A 20,188-nucleotide genomic window follows, 5' to 3' on the forward strand; every position below is an offset into this window, starting at 1 on the left:
TAGTCGATTTGAAGTTTATGTAGTAGGCTATAACACTGAAATACACCCTTACATTTGTTACATTCCCCCACTGTGCATGTGACGAGTTTCCTCAATCCCACCTGAGCAGGTGACGACACGCCCAGCAGCACGAGCTGTCATGAGGCAGGACACGAGGAACACATTTGGAACTTCACAACAGTTTGGCGTTGGAAAGCAACGGTCACAGGATTCTCCCAGAAATCAGCCCTGTCATGCTGTGCTGCTGGGAGGAACTACGGATAACGGGCTCCACATTTACAGATGAGGAGAGTGTAGTCTGGAGCAGGAGTCGTGCGCCGGGGAGAGACTCCAAAATATGGCTCCCAGGCTCCTCCGCGCGCCGCAGGTTTCTCTCCGGCTGCTGTCAGTAATGCGCTTCTGGCTCTTGATGTCCGCGAGAGCGCTGGAGATAATTGACAGAGACGCACCTGAACTCACCTGTAGCGAGGTAACAAGTCACAATGACTACGTTAATATGAAAATGTTGAATTGTATCCCGTGTTGTTCATAATCATGTGAATGGCGTTATACTGGAACATGAATAACCTGTTAATCCTTATCTGTGTGCATGATCATTGCATTCCTGATGTTTGTGTCAGCTGTCTTTGTTTCGATTACTATTACCATTACTTACAGCCAAGTTGTTTCGCACCAACAAAGAAAAACCAAGATAAGGTGTAGATAAGGCAACTATCCTTTTTATTTATCTTACTAGCCTACATGTAGCACAAATTGCATTAGTTCTTATCGGAGTTTTGACATCAGGATGTGATGAATACATGCGATACGGATAACAGACATATGTTGTGTGTTTAGGTAATACTTTATTTCATAGTTCATTTATCTTAACCGACATGACGCCAAATTATAATAAATGTGCCTATTATTGTTGGTTTGTACTTGATCTTTTGTTAAACCACATTTCCCATAGAATGTTCCCTGTGTAAGACAACAGCCAAGGACATTAAATCGTTTTTAGCCTAGGTTCATTTGTATTTAGTTCACGTAGATTTACTTTATAAACATTAGCCTGCTGTGACTGTGATGGACTACTGTTTGTTCTTGTCTATCAGAGTTTAATGTCCATTTCTTATTTACTATTAGGGCCTGAGTGTGACACCTTACTCCACTGATCCATTTCCTTCTTCATTTCTTCAGGCTTCTGAGGGTTGTTAGCTGTTTAGTTGTTAGGGTTGTAGCTTGAATTATCTTTAAATTTCATTTGATGTAAATCAACAGTTACAAATCAATATATGTATGACATTCACTTACAAGCACATAAGTAGAACTATAAATTAGAATCAAACTGAAATACATTTAATGAAAGTTATTGACAGTGGGTATATCAATGGGGCAAATGATAAAATCACTGATGGATACATTCCATTCCTGGTATACTGGTTCACTTCACTGTGCACTTTCATGGCTTACTGGGAAACTTTAAAAAGCGGAGCAATCATTTATGTTATTTGTAGCACAACCCAACATTTCTGCTGGGAAAACGGCCTATTTCTTAGTAAAATTGTACTTATGTAATGTAAGGTATACTGGTAACATACTTATCAATGTCTTACACTAAAACTGATGTTGCTCTCATTCATCACTTTGGTTATTAAAACATGAGACACAATTACAATTTTACCTTAATTTGTTCACCTTTTTGTATGTTCTAATATGTATAGAGAACTTACATTTATTGCAGTCTAATGGTAGTTGTAGTGCTGTTTTTACTAAAGGATCAGACTATCTCTTTTAGCACTTTATACATTTACGCAACTCAAAATGGTTGCTTCATTGTTGGCAAGCGTCATTCTTAAAATGAACTTGTCTTTCCTCAGGGATTAACTGACTGCACTGTGAGCCAAGGTAAAATAACTATCAACACAAATGCATCCCATATACCAGTAATACCCTCAGTGTTTGTCTAAAGCAGAACGTCTTCTTTCCACAGACCTTCAATTTATGACCAATCAAGATGGCACTATCGATGTTACAAATGTGCAGCTTAAAGTGATTCTGTGCTGTTCAGCCACAGACTGTGAACCAGGCCTGCAAGTCCTCATCACAGTACAAGGTATCTTTGTTATAAATCTTTTGACTGTCAGCTAGGGTGACATACCTTGAATTCCTTGCACATTCAATGTTTTGTTGGCACTGCTGTTCTCTTAACAGCTTACTGTTCCCTGCATTGTTATCATAGTTGTTTATCTTGGCTTTATAACTATGTGTTCTCCATTGAAGTACTGACTGTCAATGTTGTTGCAGAAGTTGATTTAGTAAAAGAGGCTTCTGATCAGTCTGGAGACCGCAGTGATGAAGAGAAGTTGTCTAACACGAATCAAACGGCAGAAGGAAGTGGCACAGTTCCAGAGCTGAGAGGTATAGAACAATACACACACACACACACACACACACACACACACACACACACACACACACACACATACACATACACATACACACACACACACACGGTATTCTATTTTCACATGGATTTTCCTTTTTTCCAATGTAATTACTTAGCAAACTCATCTTCTGTACTTTCTGTGTTACAGCTACGGTGATAGTATGTTTCAGCTCTCCAGGCTCCATGGACTTTTGCAAGACACTCCGGTTTAAACCAAGCTCCTCTGGTTTAGATCAAGCTTCTTCCCAACGACCCAAGCATAAGGTATATGTTAGGCAGAATTACCTCTGTTTAGTTATTGTTTCTGTGGTTGAATAATTAATTAACAAGTCTCCAATGGTGGAAAGTAACTAGATTTACTAAAAAAACTATCATAGAGGATGCTTACAATATTTCAACACTTAAAAGCAGGATTTTAACGCAGGACTTATATTTGAAATGGAGGATTTCTTCATTGTTGTATGGGTGCTTTAACTAATTCTAAATACTTCTTCCACCACTTCTCTTTGTCGTTAAGTGCTTTTTGTTATTAATACATTATGTAAATACTTAATGTTTACCATATGTTTACCGAAAACAGCTGGTGTTGACAGAGGAAAAAGTGACATTGGGCAATCCCCTTGTGGTTCGAGTCTCAAGTTCAAATAAAATGGAAGAAATCACCATCCCATCTTTGGAAGAAGGTAATATTATGCTCAGCCATGTAAGCAAAGACACACTGAATTTCAGACTACTAATGCCACTGATCACCCAGTCCTTTTTCTCTTTTTCAGTTTGCTCCATGAATCTAAATAGGACTTTAAAGAAGTGTGATGGTAAGATCTGTTGTAAAATATAAAACTGCTGTATAGAGGTTTTAAAAGTGTGAGGCGGGTCTCAGCAGGGGGCTCCACATAGTTTTTACAAGCTTTTTCTTGGAAGAGGAGGGGAGGCTCAAGGTCTCAGATTTTGATAGACAAACATGAATTGTGCATAACGACACGCATGCACATGATAGTTGTACATACTTGTAGAGTGATACATCTTACTTGTAAATCCTAATGATTGATTTCTCAGTTCCCAGACTCCGATTTGATCATGAGAGAAATGTCGTCGTCCTCCTCCAGAGAGAAAACTCTAACGTCACTGATGAGCTCATGGTTTGGAATCACCAGACTGGAGAGGTTATTGTGTGGGTTAGTCCATGCTAAACCTTCACATCAATTGCAAGTTACATAATCAATAATGTTTGTGTTTATCTATTTAACCTTTTTTTTTTTTACCTACGTTTGCAGCCCAAAGACGACAGAGAGATCATCCTTCCGTCCAAATTTGTTGCACCATGCATGTGCTTTCAGGTATCTGACATTTGAAGTGTAGGTGGCAAGAAAAGCTGAGCTACAAACATTAAAATAAAAATATATATATTTTAAACCTTTCTTTACAGGTATGGTGGAAGAAAAATGAGCTTCGAAACGAATACTGCCCTTTCCTAAACCGACAAGGTAAAGAGTCTTTCAGATTACAGATAGGTCACATGGGATTCATTTTCATTGGTATGATTTCACAACATTGCAATCCATCTTTTTCAGATGTGCTGGAAAGAATGCAGCACAATGTGTCTGTGTCTCTGAAGGAGTCTCTGCAGAGGGGGGGAGGCTCTGTGCTGATCTGGAATGTGACGGCCCCCTGCAGGCTGAACGCAGAGGTGAGCCTGTGCAAGAAGGACCCTGCAGGGGGCCGCTGTGAAGAGGTGAAGGGCTTCAGACAGGAACTGCACAATCATACTGGCTGGACGAAAATACGCACTGGATATTGGGTAAAAACATTACGTTGCTGTCTTTGCAATCTGTCACAAGCTCATTTTTGAAAAGGACTTAGATCCACACTTATTTGTTGTACAGTTTGAATATACTTTTATTTCCCTACGTTTCTAACTGTATTCATGCTTTTCTTTGACAGCTATAGTGTATATTAAACCACCCAACAGAATATAAATCGGTTTAATTTAGCTCCAACTCGACCACATTCATCATTAAAAACACTGATTGCAAATGAATGCATTACACAGTAATCCAATAATATAATAATAATATACAATCAATATAAAAAAAATTCTGACTAAACTTTAACTTCTGATACTTTACTAACATTATTCTGACGATGCTTATGTACTTTTACTTTAGTAACATTTTGAATACATGTTAAGTATGTTTACATTGTGTCATCTAATAACTTAATCCACCACTGCACATCCTAACTACAACCATGATCCTTTGGGTTTACCTGCTTTTATTATTAACCATAAGTAGGATATGCTTTATAATATTGCAGTATAATTAACATGAATCTTCAATATGTTTTTTTATTTATTATTCATTTACTTTTCAGAAAACTGATACGTTCAATATCTCGTCGCATCCTCTGCTTTGTGTTCAGGTGATTTGTGTTGATTTAATACATATATATCCACATGTGCAAAAATGTGTCACTGCTCATACTACATAACACTGTGCTAACCTTAACTCTTTAACTCGTTTTTAGATAAAGATACAAGGGATCGAGTCATACTTAGAGCCACAGTGTCCATTTGCAAGTAAGATTATTAATTATTATCCAGACTCAGATTAACTGTGTTTAATGTTTAACTCTCCTCAGTTCGAAATAGCTACATTGTTTCATTTGAAGGTGGTAGATAAATTATCTCACATTCACACTTGTTTGCTCAGGTCTGTTAAAAGTTCTTTATCGTGCTTTTCAAAGGCTTCTGAACTCAATTATTAATTTACTTTCCAGCATCTCGATGGAGATGGAGCTTGCCACTCCTCATCGGACTACTACTGATGTCTTTGGCCTTACTAGGGGCATATCTTATGCAAGGGGTCCTGAAAGGTCAGTTTTTATGATATCTTTGCTGATCATATAATATTAAAAGCCCCTTAGCAAAGTCCCTTAATATGTAAATCTGTTTATCTTCTAGGCTACATGTGGAGATGGTTGAAAGACGAAGATGTTAAAGGTACAACAAAGCTTATTTTATACTATTACCACATTCTCTTTCCACTGTTAACATTATACTTCCAAACTTTTATTTAAAAAATAGCGATATATGAATGTCTCTTATGTCCTGAATTCTCATTTATATTTTTTTGAGCCACTGTTTGCAGCTATTGTGGATTATTCTTATCTGAAGGAATTACAAATAAATATTGTTTAGCTGTTGGACAGAGCAAGCTGTTTCAAGTTGTTTTAAAATCAAGCTCACCTTTTTTTCGTGGCTGTAGCTTCATAATTAACAGATTTACCAGACATGAAATGTTATCAATGGTTTCATTTAACTTTTTACTGTTTCTAAAAAAAGGTTTTAAAATTCCTCTTTTTCAGGTGCTGTGGGTGGGGGTCATGTGGTGTTGCTGTACCCACCTGATGACAACCAGGCTTTGCCAGAGATGATGAGTCACCTGGGCTCTTCCCTCCTGGCTCTGGGCTTCACCGTGTCTCTAGACCTGTGGAGTCAGACTGAGCTGAGCGTTTTGGGCCCTGTGCCCTGGCTCCACTCAAGACTGAACCGGCTGCAAAAGCAGGGGGGCAAAGTGGTGCTGGTCCTCACCCAGGCTGCCTGGATAAGGGCTGAAGAATGGGGGGCTCGTAGCTCGGAGAGAAACAATCCACACAGAGACATAGAGGAGACAGGAAGAAGCTACACTGCGTCTTCGCCCTGTGTAGATGTGTTTACTGCCTCATTGAGCTGTATCCTAGCAGACTATTTACAGGGCCGTGCCGGTGAGCGGTTTGTGTTGGTGCAGTTTGAATCACTTCCACCTGAGCCTCCCGGTGGTTTTCGGCCACTGCCAGAACTTTTCCGCGGCCTTCATGTCTACAGCCTTCCATCCCAGAGTCTGGGTTTTTTGACAGAACTGGCAGGTGCTCGGCAAATGGCCACGGCCTCAGCCAGACGGAAAAGAGCAGGCGGGCTCAGGATGGCGTCCAGAGCGCTGGCACAGGGGCTGTCAGGGTTCACAGCAGGGACAACTGTATTACGCCTGGCAGGAGTGTCCCAGAGCTGTGTCGGGGTAGGGGTTGAAGACTCAGGGGAAACAGTGCCCTTGCAGCAATGTCTTATCACGCCTCCCTCGAGCACTGACTCTAGCCCGAAGCTCAATGCGATGGAGTGGGTCTAACAGCAGGAGGGGATTACTAAAGGCTTCAGGTTTTGAATGCCAGTAAAGCGTTGAAGTGATACTCTGGTAGAAGTTCAGATAAAGCGTTATCAATTTGAAGGATTTGCATTTGCTGGTCTAATCCTATGGGGTCTGGTTGAGAAAAAGGGATAAAGTTGTTCATTTTCTTTTTATTAAAACAGTTCTTATAGCTTGAACTATTGCTGCTCCAGAGCAATAGAAGCACATAACACTATACCTCACACTACTTCTAAAAGAAAACTCTAATTGATGCACAGCTTGATCACCAGCTTGAACATGGTTTGTGATGAATATAACTTATTTTGAAATCTTCATACCGAAATTACATTAACATACAAAACAATATTCTCAAAGAAGTAAATCGCTCTTCTGATTTTTCCTAACAATATGTTGTTTATTTAGGCTGTTGACCAGTGTTAAACTGTGTGTGTTTGATACAATTAACTCGTTTTTGACATTCTGCATGCACATGTATTGAATATAAATGCCAATAGAGACATGAAGATACTTGTAGCAGCATGGTGAGTCTGTTTTATACTGTGTTTTGTTTTACAGTTAATGTGTGATCGAATAAATAGTCTGTCTGACTCAGGAAGTCAGATTATCTTCTTATTACAAAACAGTTTACCTTGTTAAAAACATTGCATGACCTATGTGTTTGCAGAGCAGCATACTATAATTGTTATTCAATGTTATTTATTCTATGTTTCTTAACAAGAGCTGCAACTGCATTTACGTCAGGCACCCACAAGTACAAAATATAGGAGAGATCATACAACTAAAAAGTGTATAAATATAAATTTAAAAAAACACAAGGTATGGAATCAAAACAATGAAGTGAGACAAATACGTATCACATAATTTTAAACAAAAAGAAGAACATTTAAATAAATAGGCCAAGTACAGACATTATAAAAGATTAATTAATTTGACAACTGGGGATTTCATCAGTTTGTTTATAATATTCTAACAACCTTTTTTTAATTGTATGTAAGAGCAAGAAAGTTAAGCATTGAGAACATTAAAAAAAGTAAGTTACAGGAAAATAATTCTGAACCTGAAAAGTTATTTTTATTAATAAAACATTTGCCCAAATAAATGGCTAAATAAACATAACGTGTGTGTACTTAGTGTGACCTGACACTCAGTCAGTAGTATAATAGATGTTGACTGATTGGTGGATGAGTTAAATCCCAGCGGCTTTGGGCGGTGCCTCACCCCGTGTGGCTCAGCTGGAGAACAGTGGACCAGCTGGAGGCTGTTCATTCATCTATCCCGACCAGGGTTAGCCTCACACGAACCTGCATATCAGTGTTAGCTAGCTTATCATTTAGCTGGCTTACAAACAAACAAAATGGCACAGTTGAGTCAATAAAAGTGTCAGTCCAACATGTGAAAAATCTGCGGCATTGTGTGAACCAGCAGGGACTCAGACAATCATCAGCGCTGCGGAGGAAGTGGTGGCTATCCAATAAGGTAAGACGATGATAGCCAAAAGTAGCAGTTTGGCTAGCTAATATCAGAGTAACTGGAGTAAAGATCACTTAATCAGATACTTTTAGGTTTAAATATCGCGAGGAGAACGCAGTTGCTGAGTTTGATAGAGTTTAAAGAGACATCGGACGGATTAGCAGACAATAATAGATCATGTTAGCTTAGGCTAGCAGATAGCAATTGACCTTAGCCAGCTGCTCATTTTGTGTGGTGCTGATGCTGAGCTAGCTAAGCTAACGCCTCACACCCGGAGGACAGCATCCCACTATGCTAACCGTGGTTTTGGAGTAAACAAGAAAAGAAAAAACGACTTATCAACAGGCCACTCACTGAGCTACCTTGAGAGTTGCATTGTTTTTTGTTAAAATATCACCCAAATCTTAAAAACAACTTGCATAATAATAATTGTATATATTTGGCGTCAACAAGTCAATTAAATACAGTACGGCAATATAGTGCAATCGAGTTAAAGTACAAAAAAACCCTACAGTTTAATAACAGCTTCAGTCATCACTACTAAAATAAGTTCTAAACCTTTAATTTGCTAAAGTAATGCTACATGTAGCAACATTATATAGTTTATTACATGGCTTTCTATTGGATTGCTTTATAATTTATCCTATGGATGTTCTTGCCTCCTCGCTATACAGTAATATTTCGTAGCATACAGTTGATCCACATTCATGGTCTCAAGAAAAACATGATAAATAAAGCTAATCTGAAAGTAACAGGGCATTTAGGTTGATCATTGAAAAGTATGTAAATCTCCACATTTGCCATACTGATTTTGTGTTGGTGTGTTTTTCTGAAGGATCATGTGGTGGGCCTGGCCGTTCCTGCCTGCTCTGGTGCTTCTCTCAGAGCTCTCTGTGGTGAGAGTCCAGACTGCGCCGTGCCAGACCTGCCGAAAACTCACAGAGAGTTTCATCAAGGTACTGTACAGCAGGAACTGTAATTCATGCTTGTCTCCATGAGCAAAGTTCTATTTTTCCGTATCCCTGAGTCTCAAAACGTCCCTATTTTCAGGGCTTGGAGATAACGGCCAACAAGAACTTTGGGGGTGGAAACACTGCCTGGGAGGAAGAAAAGCTGGCTAAATATGAACGCAGGTAAGACAAAGTGCTATTAAGAGTCTCACTTACATTGTATTGAGTTACTTCTATCCATGGTAATTATCAAAGTCAGTCAGTACTTGCTGAGTGTAATGAATCTGAATCTCAGTGGACAAGAGTAAGGCTCCATCAGTCTTCAGGGGGTGAGACAGTAAATTATCTTTTAATCTACTTATCTTGTCTTGTGTTACATCTCCAATTGTTGGTCTTTTGTTTCAGTGAGACTCGCCTCCTTGAGATAGTAGAAGCTGCTTGTGAAAAAGCAGATTTTGAATGTAACCAGCTCCTGGAGCAGATAGAGGACCAAGTGGAGACATGGTGGTTCCACAGGTAAATGTAAAATATGTGTTAGGTAGTATGATTGAAAAAAAAAACATTCCGAGGTACACCAACAAAAATGATTTGATGATTAATTACTTTTCATTGTTTAAATATTCTATTTCGTTCCCTCCCCATAAATGACAAAGACGAACAAGACATTTTACCATTCTCTATTTTAACTTGTCCTGTAGGCAGCAGGAGGCACCGGACCTGTCTGAGTGGCTGTGCATAGAGGAGCTGAGACTCTGCTGTCCACCTGGACGCTTTGGACCTGACTGCAAAGGTGTGATATTTAAATATAAGCTTCCTGATATGAGTGTTGATAACTTAACCATCAAGAGTGATTAAGACTTCATAATGGTGCAAAATCCACAGGCTAACTCAGAGCTTTGGTTTTTAAGAATACCTCTAATAGGATATTTGTCCGACACAGAATGTCTGTCCAGCCCTGATGGTGTGTGTGGCGGTCTGGGCCGCTGTGAGGGGGAGGGGACTCGCCTCGGAGATGGAGAGTGTGTCTGTGATCCCGGATACTCGGGCCATCTGTGCCAGAGTTGTGCGGATGGCTACTACAGGGAGAAAAACTCCAACAACAGCATAGGAGCCTGTGCAGGTGCCCGAGATTCAGACAACTGTTTCAGCTCTCTACGTGTATTTAATTCAGTTTGAGGTCATCTTAAATTGACCTTTCCACTGTCTCCTCGTCTCTCACCCTTTGTAGCTTGCTACCACTCATGTAAGAAATGTGCAGGGCCACAGCACTTCCAATGCCTCGACTGCAAACCCGGCTGGATCCTTCATGACAACAAGTGCGTGGGTGAGTTTGGCTTTAGCTGTCATGTGGTAGCATTTCATCCACTCTTGTGCTAGTTTTCTGGATGTGTGTTGTTTGACTGCCCTTGTTTGTCTCTTAGACATTGACGAGTGTGGAACAGAGCTGGCTCGTTGTCCTTCTAACACCTACTGTCACAACACAGAGGGAGCATACGAGTGCAGAGGTACGATCAGTTGACATTTTGGTTGCTTTTGACAGTATACTAGTTTTTGTACGTCATTTCAAGATATGTAGGTTTTCTGCAGCTAGTTTGATTTTTGATTATTTTTTAAAAGAGTCAGGTTTTCAGTTACAAGAAATTGTAGAAATGAAATTGTAAAATACTGTGATTAATCAATAACTTAATATGATTATTTTTTGTATTGATTAATCTGCTGTTTATTTCTTTAATAATTGATTTGTAAACATTTTCTACTGTGTGACAAATTCAGTTATTTATACAATAAAGCACTTGATACCCTAAAGTTTGGTGTGATGTTGACCACTCTGTTTTGTCGTATCCAGGCTGCGACCAGGCATGTGTTGGCTGCATGGGAAGTGGACCTGCTCGCTGTAAGAAATGTTCCCGTGGCTACAAGTTGAAAGGAGCAAAGTGTCTTGGTAAGAATATACCGCTTTTCTATTTTATTTCTGTGTCACACCTTTGTACTGCGGGAGTCCACTGTATTTGATTAGACTCAGACAAAATATGCCCCAAATCACTGTGTATAGAAAGTGACTTTATACGTGATGCGCACCAAGCTCGTGTCTAGATGGTTAACCTCAATTTGCAAAACTCATAACTTGACGGTTAATGTTTAGGTTAGGTCGTCAGCAAAAAGTCTTAATAGCTTTTTTTCATTTTGGAAATCGAACACAGCTGACCAAGCTGGATGTGCAACAAGAGGGCTGGAGGATTAAACAAATTTTAAAACGCTGCTCACATCAAGACAGGACATTTTACCTGGCGCTTGTCATCAATAATAAACATCGGTACATTTTTATAATTTTGTTAAGTTCCACTGTATTTAGATATCTATGTTTATAGACTAAAACATTGCTGCCGTATTTATGCCTTATTGAAATTATGGTTTTTGTTGATGGACCAGCTACAATGTTAGCGTAGCCCAGCATCATGATGTAGTCATTTGGACAACCTTTTGATTTTTAATTACAATTAAATCACCGTAGAATCTTTTTTATGGGTTCACATACCGCTGTAGTAAACCAAATAGCCATCATAGTTCACACAAATGATGTCAAAAGTAACAGAGAACTGGCTTTCTTTTCTTCTCACAGATGTCAATGAATGTAGTGATCGTGCAATAGCATGCCCAGGACTCAATGAGGCCTGTATCAATGAGGAGGGGTCCTTCCACTGTGACTGTGCTGATGGATTCATTCGAAGAGACAGCATATGTGTTGAGAACAAGCCTCCAGGTAAGCAGCCGCACCACTATATGTCCAAACACATATGCTGACAGCTTCTCAGATCTGTTGGTAACCTTTCTTTATCCTCCTCCTCAGCTGGCCCAGAGAAGGGGCTGTTTGACGACATGACAGACGATGAAGTCCTCGTGCTGCAGCAGATGTTCTTTGGCGTTGTTATTTGTGCCATAGCTACACTCGCTGCTAAGGGTGACATGGTTTTTACGGCCATTTTCATCGGAGGTGTAGCTGCCATGGCCGGATACTGGCTGACAGAAAAGGGAGACCTAATGCTGGATGGATTTATGAAGGGACGCTAGACTTTCCGGAGCCTCGATGTTAGAAAGGACACCGGAATACCGGCCAGGTCAGGTGAATAAGACTCAACCGGGGGGCAGGAAAGTATCCCTGCAATGCTAACCTTTCAGGGATTTACTTTGGGAGTTACTTGAAAAGACTTGGTTTCATTTATGTTTATGAATAGGATAATGCAAGAAAAAGGGAGAACTTGAAGGCTATCAAGCCATTAATCTTGGAAGAGGAATGACAAAGCAACACTGCACTGATATAAAGGAGATGAACTTAGTCCCCTAACTCAACTCTGTTGGGAACAAGGGTGACATGAAGACAACTAATGATTGTTAAAATCTGTTATGCATTTGGATGTCTCATGCCTCAACTTTGAAATGATGTCGTTTTTTCTTCCACACTATCGAAACCTCCAGTCATCATGTCCATCATGTTTTTTATTATCTCAAAGCTGTAAAGCAGAGGGTTTCCCATGGGCTGATTGTGAGTTTTATCAGGTTACTGCAGCACCCAAGCTACTTGCAATAGGCAGAGGTTAGATAAGGGAAATGTTAGGAATTTACTTTATCGCCCAAAAAGGAGAGTTCATTGAAACCCTGGGATGTTTCCATTATGAGCTCATGGTTTGTTTATGTTCACAGAACTTTACCTCTTTACCTGCTGAATGATTCTTTTTAGTAATAATGCATGAAAATAGGGTTTGAAATGAAAGGTACTACACTGTATGCATTATTTTATTGTCTTACTTTGGCATGGAAGAATGACTTCACCAGCTGCTGGATCACCAACACTACTGCTATCGACCATTTAATGAGTGTGTGAAGGAATGTGCTTTAGGTACCTACCAACTATGGATCTGGATGACTAAAGCCATTTTCTGTTGCCTTTTATTTATTTTGAAAGCAATATTTATATATTTAAAGATTTGTGTTATCATATTTAGTCTTTACATTTTATATGTGTATTTGTGTGTTTATTCTCAATACATTTTTATTTTCATCTGTTCAGTTGTGATTGTAGCAGATATAGTAGCATCCTGTTCGAAGGCCAAAGTCACTTCTTACCCAACCATCTCCTCTGTCCTTGGTTTTCTTCATGTGGAAACTGTTCCACAGTCATTATTTGTCATATATGTTTGCTTTACAATAAAAAGTCTGTCACACTTTATGTTTTTATTCAAATGTTTTATTTAACTTGATCAGGCTTCCTCAGCTCTTTAAACCACATGTGTCAAACTCAAGGCCCGGGGGCCAAATCAGGCCCGTGGTGGATTTAATTTCGGCCCGCAGGATAATTTTAAATTACTATTAGATCTGGCCCGCCGGTATATTGCACGCACACCTTCACTCAACCCTGAGGATTTCCTCAGCTCAGAGCCTGAGCCCAAACATTGATGAACTTGCACCCAAGATGAGATGCCAAGTATCTGGCTTAAATTAGCATCACAGAGCAGCAAACTGATTTTCTTGAGACAACAGGGCATGTTTGGTTTTTTCTTTGAGGGAAATTGTTTTTTTGAAGCTGTTGTTGGCCTGTGGAAAAATGTAATCATAAGAAATGACTCTGGAAAAGCTGCAGATAGAGCCATAAGAAATGAATGCAACTGATTATTTAATGTTTAATGTTGCTTTTATAGGCAATCATTTAAGCTTTGTTAGTTCCAGGTTTAATATGTGCAATAAGTTCACTTCAATAAACATTGCTATAAACATTGAACCAGTCCGGCCCTCGACTAGCACCGATTTTTTATTTTTGGCCCACTGTATTTGAGTTTGACACCCCTGCTTTAAACAGAATGAGTAACAACATTCAAACTTGTGGACTTCGATTTTCTGCTATTGCATGTGGCATTCTAAATTATAGCACATGCAGGAAGTCATTTACTGAGAGAAACCTGTAAAGGGGAACTCCACCTATTTTACAATCAGTCTTTTAGCAGGTTTTGGGAAGAAATACTCCATAAACAGTGTGTGGGAAAAAAAGCAGTTTGAAATATTTGGTGACTCCAGATGGAGCTGTTTGACTAGGGCTGTTGAATCCGTATAGTCTAGTAAGCTTGTTAGTGGTTGGATTGCATTGTGGGTATTGTAGGCATTATCAGTTTTGATTCTTAAAAATAACAACACAACTGCCCATCGTCAGTCTGATAATGATAAGTCTTTTTACTTTATCGGAACCAACAGCTGTAAATAACACAACATTAATAAAGTAAAAGACAAATCATCATTCTTATACATTCAAATAATGCTTAAGATTAAGATTAACTTAATAATTTTCATTTGGTTCTCCTTTGTTTAGAAAAACCCTAAGGCCCTTTTATAGCTATACCACAGCTCTAATTACATGTACAATATATGTTGCATCCCAGTTTCATCTGAATCTCATGCATGCCCAAACACTGCTGCGAGGCCAGCCTGAAGTTTTGACTCTGGATGTTGAAGTTTGACCTATTTCAGTGTTCCATTCCAGTTAATGGGGTTGAGGCAGAGCATCTCTCTCTCCTTTAGGGTCTCCTGGGAGCGTGTTAGTGCTCTGTCCCTCCAGCTCTGCTCCATTAGCTGCACACACACCAGAGACACACAGGGGAACAAACTCAAACACTTCCTATATTGTTGTAACCTGAGCAGATGCACCATGTTAAAGCATTATCATTACACTGTGAAGGCATTAGCAGTGGATACATAATGTATGTCGTGTTGGACTGTACCCTCTTGTTCTCATCTCTGTAGGCTGTCATTGCTTTGCTGTGCTGGATCCTTAGCTCTCTTTCACCGGACAGTGCGAGGCGGTCCACTTCCCGTAGATTCTCGGCTTCCTTCACTTTACTGGCCACATGTAGCTTCAGTGATATGCATTTCTCCTCCATCTGCCTCTTTAAATGCTCTAACAACTCTTTCCTAAAGGAACAAATAATTGATTTTCTATGTCAACACTGAATTTTCATATTCAGTATGTAATGTTTAGAAGATTTTAGAGGATAAGAGAAAGAGACTCAACAGTTCAGAAGGTGAAAGTGTTTAATTGTACCTGTAATCGTCTCTCTCACTGCTGGATCCATAAAAAGGTTTTCTCCACACTTGATGATACCTGAAACATCAACTACATGTCAGTGACTTTTGACCTCAGCTCTTCTAAAAGGTCGCTAAGGCATTAGTGATTTTCAGTTTTAATAAAATGGTAATGGGGAATTGTTCAGATGCTCCTACCTCTGGTGCTCTCTCCTCTGCATTATCAGTGTCCTCTGGTGGTTGTGGTGGTGAACAGCTGGTGTCTCCAGGCTGATGATGCGTTTATGAACCAAAGGTGGATGTAAAGGGTTCAGTCTTGGGATACTCTAGAAAGCAGATTTATGAACTTTTATTTGTTCTTAGCTCAAACACTTTATTCCCTTGAGACAGTCAGACAATAAATCTCTGCTCACCTGACTGCTTGCCCAGAGCCGGGCAGAATTTGAGATGCTGGGAAATGTAGTTTGGGTGACCACCAGACAGCGACTCTGCCGGACAGGAAGTGTGTCTTGAGGAATACACACTGGGGTGGAAGCTATGGAGATAGCTGCTGTGGTGATGAAGGTTTAGAAAAACAAAATCACAGCACATGTTTAAGATTTTACTAGTCACACTAAAATAGACAACAAATAGAAAAATGGTTTTGTTTCCTTACGTAGTCTCATTTTGTAGTTCAAGCTGTTTCTTCTGTTCCTCTACCTGAGAACTTTTTGTAGAATGAAAATTCTTAACGTGTTAAAAAACCTGAACAATTAAATAGTTTTCTTAAACCAGCACATTATGATTTCTGGTAAATCATAACACAAATTGAAATATAGCAAATTAGTGCAGCAGCACTAGTTAGAGATTAACTGTGACATGCCTGTGCATTCACTGAGTGTTTTGCGTTGGCAACAGTTGCCTTGGGAATCAGGTTACCCCCCCTGTCATAAAGAAAGCTGCTGCGTAGACTGTAAAGACATGCATCAGTGCACTCAAAGAGAAAGATTATTAGACTGTGACAGTAGATGAACCAGATACAGTCGGAAGATGTCTCCTGATCTCATCTATATATAAAGACATGGAACAACATAACCAGTCTGGTGACTGAGTGAGTAATGCACTCATGACTCATTTCAACTTTTAAACTACTTAAAACATTTTATTACACGTTAAGTAAAACTTTTTAAAAGTACGGAGACATTTCAGTGCATACTTATAGAGACATTCAGGTATAACAAATCAATGCAAGTTCATCATAATACTAATCTTGAAATGGTTTATGTGATGTAACTGATTTTCATGCTTGTTTCCACAGCAAATCTTCTTTGCAGTTCTTCATATTTTGGATTTCAGATTCCAAGTATTTCATGGTTCTCCCATAGCCAGTCGTGGTATTTGTTCAGCATGTGATCTTCAGGTTTCACCTTTGACATACAAATAGGATTAAATGTCACATTTGGCATTAATGAACATTATAAAACAAACAAAAACGTTTGGATTTAACTGACCACTCTCCACTCGTCCACACAGAAGATCCTATAGGAGTCGTTTCCGTACTTCCCAATACCGTACAACTCAATGGGGTAACGCCACTGTTTAGTTAGATACTCATCTACACAGGAGAAAATGGATTGTGAGGTATTTCTGGCAACTAGTATTGTATCATAGCTAAACCATACAAATCTACAGGAACAACATATTATTACTTCAATATTACTGAAATAACTGAGCACAAAACTGGAAGCTGTTATCCATCATGTATAAAAGAGCAGCACATTCACCTGAGAAGCGTACAAGTGTTTTTGCTCTGAGCTCATACAGGCCTAGTGGCTTCATTAGTTCAGACAGGGGCTTCCAGTCGGCCTCCCGGGTCACCTCTGCAGACGGGCAACGTTCAAAGAACTGCCACAGCACTGGTATGGCCATCTTGCCTGAAGAATTTTAAAAAAGGAAGAGGAATTTTTGTCTGAATTCCTGGTTGATACAATACTGTTGCAATTAGGGATGCATATCGTTGGCTTTTTTACGATACCGATACCTACCGATACCTACCGATACCTACCGATACCTACCGATAACGATACTCTCGACCGATACATATCGTGATACTTTCATGTTGCATACGGGAAAAATTGAAGCGCTTTATGATATAGTTAACATGTCAAATGAATATTACAATTAATTGTGGGACTTCAACCTTTTAGTACTGAACAAACAATGAAAAACACGTTTGACAATACAGGCTTGAAGACTGTACATTCCTGTACTCTGATTTTATGTGACAGTAGCAAATGTTTTGAGAGGTTGGATGTGTTGCTGCCTTTCCCAGAAATAAACGTATTGCAGTGGTTACAGACCCCACCATTCAGACTGGCAGTCATATGCAGCCACAATTTAGATGTTCGTGCCGACATCGAGCTAATGAAAAAACGAAAGCTAACCGAAAGGCTCAGACGTTTGGGAGGAAGGTGAAGGGCGTTGCTTGGCAATCAAGCCAATCACCGAAGCCGTTGCAAGACGCGCAATCTGATTGGCTGGCGGTTTGGGCGTGAGTTTAAGGATATTACGCCTCACTTTATATATTAAAAAAACGGATCTGATTTCGGTATGGTATACCGTAGCCGCCAGTAACCGGTATTTCGGTAATACCGGGAACCGGTATGCACCCCTAGTTGCAATGCAATGTGTGTATGTTGGATCTTACCACTGGTCTTATTCAGAAAAATGGTGGCCACCAAAAGCTTCCAGGTGTCGTGGAAAAGTGTTTCCTGTATGAGGTTGTAGGGTGAGCGGGGCGGTGTCCACTTCTTGAAGGCCTTCCTCCTGGGGGGGCTAAGGTCTGTGTATGGACAGTGTACATATCTTCTTAAATGTTAAGGTATACTTAATGTATCGTATACAAGTATACACAAACTTTCATTTTGCTTCTTTTATAAACAATTTAACATTACCATCACTGGGGTGTTTCCTTTTAAAATAAGGGCTTGTTTTGCGTTTGTCTTCCTTGGACCCTAGGCAAACAGGAAACATGTATGTATATTTTATTTAAAAAAACATATTTGTTATGATCTATACTGTCAGACTTCTTCATCAAGACATATATTTCAAATACTTGGTGGGAACTCAAATGAATCACACTACTCAGTTGTGCATTTTTGTTTGAGGCCCTCTGTTTTAACTGATCATACATGCTAGAATTTAAAAAAGTTTAAACTGCTACCATTGCACACTGTCAGACATTGCAGATCATACTTACTATTCTGGGAATCTTTCACTGGTGTGCAGCTCCCACCAGTGGTGTCAGGTAACAACACCTCCTCTTCCTCATCCTCAGCATTTGCCTCCAGATCAGAATTAGATTTGTTGGCACCTTTGCTGTGAATCTGCAGCTCATCTCTGCCTCGTTCATCCTCACCCTCATTCTCACTCTCAGTGGCAGGTTCAACATTCACTTTGACATCATCCTCTTTGGTTAAAGGTGCTTTTATGAAGCTCTTCACACATGCACTTTTGACTTTTCTGTCTTTAGTTTTACTTCTGAGGGAGGAAGAGGCTTTTTTAGATTTATTAGGAGGTGGATCCAGTATTTCTGTTGCATCTTCTTTTGTCTCCTGCGGTGCACCTGCATTTCTTTTCTTTCTTCTCTTCTGTTTCACTTGAGAGGGGAGTAATTGCGAAGGGGTGAGAGCATCGTCCTTGGGTGCAGTGAAATCAAAGAGGTCTATTTCTAGGTTCCCTTCTCCATTTTTTATGAGGAAAGCATGCAGGGATGCTCTCGACCGAAACCTCTGCCCTTGGGGACTGACACAACAGAGGGAAAAATAACATTACACACTCAGCAAACTGATCGGAAAAACACTTATTCATGATTCACGGTATGTTTAAAAGAAAACGATGACACACCTTGTAATGTAGATGTCCATTTTGCCGGCTGTCTTGCCTGCTTTACGCTGCCTAACCTCTCTGATCCAGCCAGGGGGCAATGTGGAAGTGTGGCATGAGTCATCCTTGTCATTATGACTTTGGTGGAAATCACAGCCAGTATGCATCATGGTAGGTATATTACTGTTGTTATTGAGCCCGGTTGATAGAGTGTTGGATTCTGATGTTGTATACTCTGTTGAAGCTTACGGCCTTCAGCTCATTGTCCGACTTTTTACTCCCACATCAGCAGTCATTCCTGGTCTGTGTCTTCTTCACCTTACATCTAGAGATAGACATATAGGAATTAAATCCTCCTGACAGAAAGGGGTTATACATTGAGATGGCAGCAGAAAGGAAGGACCTCCTGTAGTAGTCCTTGTCATAGCAAAGCTGAAATAGTCTCTTAGTAAAAGTGCTTCACAGTTGGATCGAGGGGTTGTTAAAGGGTGTCGTGTTTTCCATTAGGCACAATAGTTATAGTAGTATCCTCTTTCTCCATTGCTGCCTCTAATGGCTGCAAGGAGGGTTCCAGGAACAGATGATGACACAGGCCCATCATATTGCCATAAAAGGAAAAATGTTTTCTAAAGGCTGGTAAAAGATCTGAAACATATAGTTACACATTTCAAATGACCTGGATTTCCTCGGTAGGTAGAGTCCTCTATTTATTTACCTGTAGGTAGCCTATTATTACAGTAACACATTGATGAAATCCATGTATTATACTACATAGAATAGATACTAGATATACTACTGTCCCCGGTAGGGTTTTTACAACATCTGACTTTTTTCCATTCAAATGTATATTGTGAACAATCTGTCATATATAAATGAATCTTTAAATGGTATGGATAATTAGGACACATACCTTTATAACAAATGAGTTGGTGCAGATCAAATAATACCTGTAACGAAGAGAAATGCAAAGTGTTAAAACTGTCCCCAGTGTCACATAAAGTGCATGTATGGCCATGTATATCACTGAGCAGCACATGTTCATATAATAAGCAGCAACAAAAGTGTAACTTACCTGGAAGTACTTTGATTCTCACAAAAATGCAGCTCCCCTCTCTGTATACGGTATATGCATGGGGAAGAGTCACTGTTGTCTTGGCGCATACTCTCCGATGACAACAACATTAGGCTCCTCCAAAGACTTGCCCCGCACACAGGAAGTAGCGCGCGGA

The 20,188-nt window shown here is 39.7% G+C and overlaps 3 protein-coding genes across 10 annotated transcripts; 2 read left to right on the forward strand and 1 right to left on the reverse strand.

Moving 5' to 3' along the window:
• The first annotated feature begins 131 nt into the window (after nucleotides 1–131).
• Nucleotides 132–7,229, forward strand: wu:fl23c11 (interleukin-17 receptor C). Of its 4 annotated transcripts, none has more exons than XM_034210870.1 (16): nucleotides 132–469; nucleotides 1,860–1,887; nucleotides 1,973–2,095; nucleotides 2,287–2,400; nucleotides 2,577–2,692; nucleotides 3,009–3,111; nucleotides 3,202–3,243; nucleotides 3,485–3,603; nucleotides 3,703–3,765; nucleotides 3,855–3,912; nucleotides 4,000–4,226; nucleotides 4,799–4,846; nucleotides 4,952–5,003; nucleotides 5,204–5,299; nucleotides 5,388–5,426; nucleotides 5,792–7,229. In XM_034210870.1, the coding sequence occupies exons 1-16, from the start codon at nucleotides 338–340 to the stop codon at nucleotides 6,586–6,588; spliced, it is 2,157 nt and encodes a 718-aa protein (XP_034066761.1). In that variant the 5' UTR covers nucleotides 132–337; the 3' UTR covers nucleotides 6,589–7,229. The 4 variants fall into 4 exon arrangements, with proteins under 4 accessions (XP_034066761.1, XP_034066763.1, XP_034066762.1 ...); XM_034210872.1 differs by having other exon boundaries at nucleotides 3,485–3,597; XM_034210871.1 differs by having other exon boundaries at nucleotides 2,290–2,400.
• A 611-nt stretch (nucleotides 7,230–7,840) lies between these two features.
• LOC117542976 (protein disulfide isomerase Creld1) lies at nucleotides 7,841–13,254 on the forward strand. The gene is made up of 11 exons (XM_034210878.1): nucleotides 7,841–8,085; nucleotides 8,915–9,035; nucleotides 9,130–9,212; nucleotides 9,435–9,545; nucleotides 9,728–9,819; nucleotides 9,970–10,149; nucleotides 10,258–10,353; nucleotides 10,451–10,534; nucleotides 10,876–10,971; nucleotides 11,650–11,790; nucleotides 11,878–13,254. The coding sequence occupies exons 2-11, from the start codon at nucleotides 8,919–8,921 to the stop codon at nucleotides 12,096–12,098; spliced, it is 1,221 nt and encodes a 406-aa protein (XP_034066769.1). The 5' UTR covers nucleotides 7,841–8,085; nucleotides 8,915–8,918; the 3' UTR covers nucleotides 12,099–13,254.
• A 1,115-nt stretch (nucleotides 13,255–14,369) lies between these two features.
• Nucleotides 14,370–20,181, reverse strand: mbd4 (methyl-CpG binding domain protein 4). 5 transcript variants are annotated; one of them, XM_034211095.1, is made up of 14 exons: nucleotides 20,032–20,181; nucleotides 19,870–19,906; nucleotides 18,981–19,284; nucleotides 18,334–18,878; nucleotides 18,029–18,088; nucleotides 17,782–17,916; nucleotides 16,859–17,008; nucleotides 16,586–16,689; nucleotides 15,751–16,501; nucleotides 15,509–15,630; nucleotides 15,294–15,365; nucleotides 15,115–15,174; nucleotides 14,795–14,984; nucleotides 14,370–14,645 (listed from the first exon to the last, which is right to left on the reverse strand). In XM_034211095.1, the coding sequence occupies exons 3-9, from the start codon at nucleotides 19,127–19,129 to the stop codon at nucleotides 16,427–16,429; spliced, it is 1,218 nt and encodes a 405-aa protein (XP_034066986.1). In that variant the 5' UTR covers nucleotides 19,130–19,284; nucleotides 19,870–19,906; nucleotides 20,032–20,181; the 3' UTR covers nucleotides 14,370–14,645; nucleotides 14,795–14,984; nucleotides 15,115–15,174; nucleotides 15,294–15,365; nucleotides 15,509–15,630; nucleotides 15,751–16,426. The 5 variants fall into 5 exon arrangements, with proteins under 5 accessions (XP_034066986.1, XP_034066985.1, XP_034066984.1 ...); XM_034211094.1 differs by having other exon boundaries at nucleotides 15,509–15,642; XM_034211093.1 differs by having other exon boundaries at nucleotides 15,294–15,421; nucleotides 15,509–15,642.
• Nucleotides 20,182–20,188: the final 7 nt, after the last annotated feature.

The sequence above is a fragment of the Gymnodraco acuticeps genome, unplaced genomic scaffold (genome assembly GCF_902827175.1).
Source record: "Gymnodraco acuticeps unplaced genomic scaffold, fGymAcu1.1, whole genome shotgun sequence".
NCBI lineage: Eukaryota > Metazoa > Chordata > Actinopteri > Perciformes > Bathydraconidae > Gymnodraco > Gymnodraco acuticeps.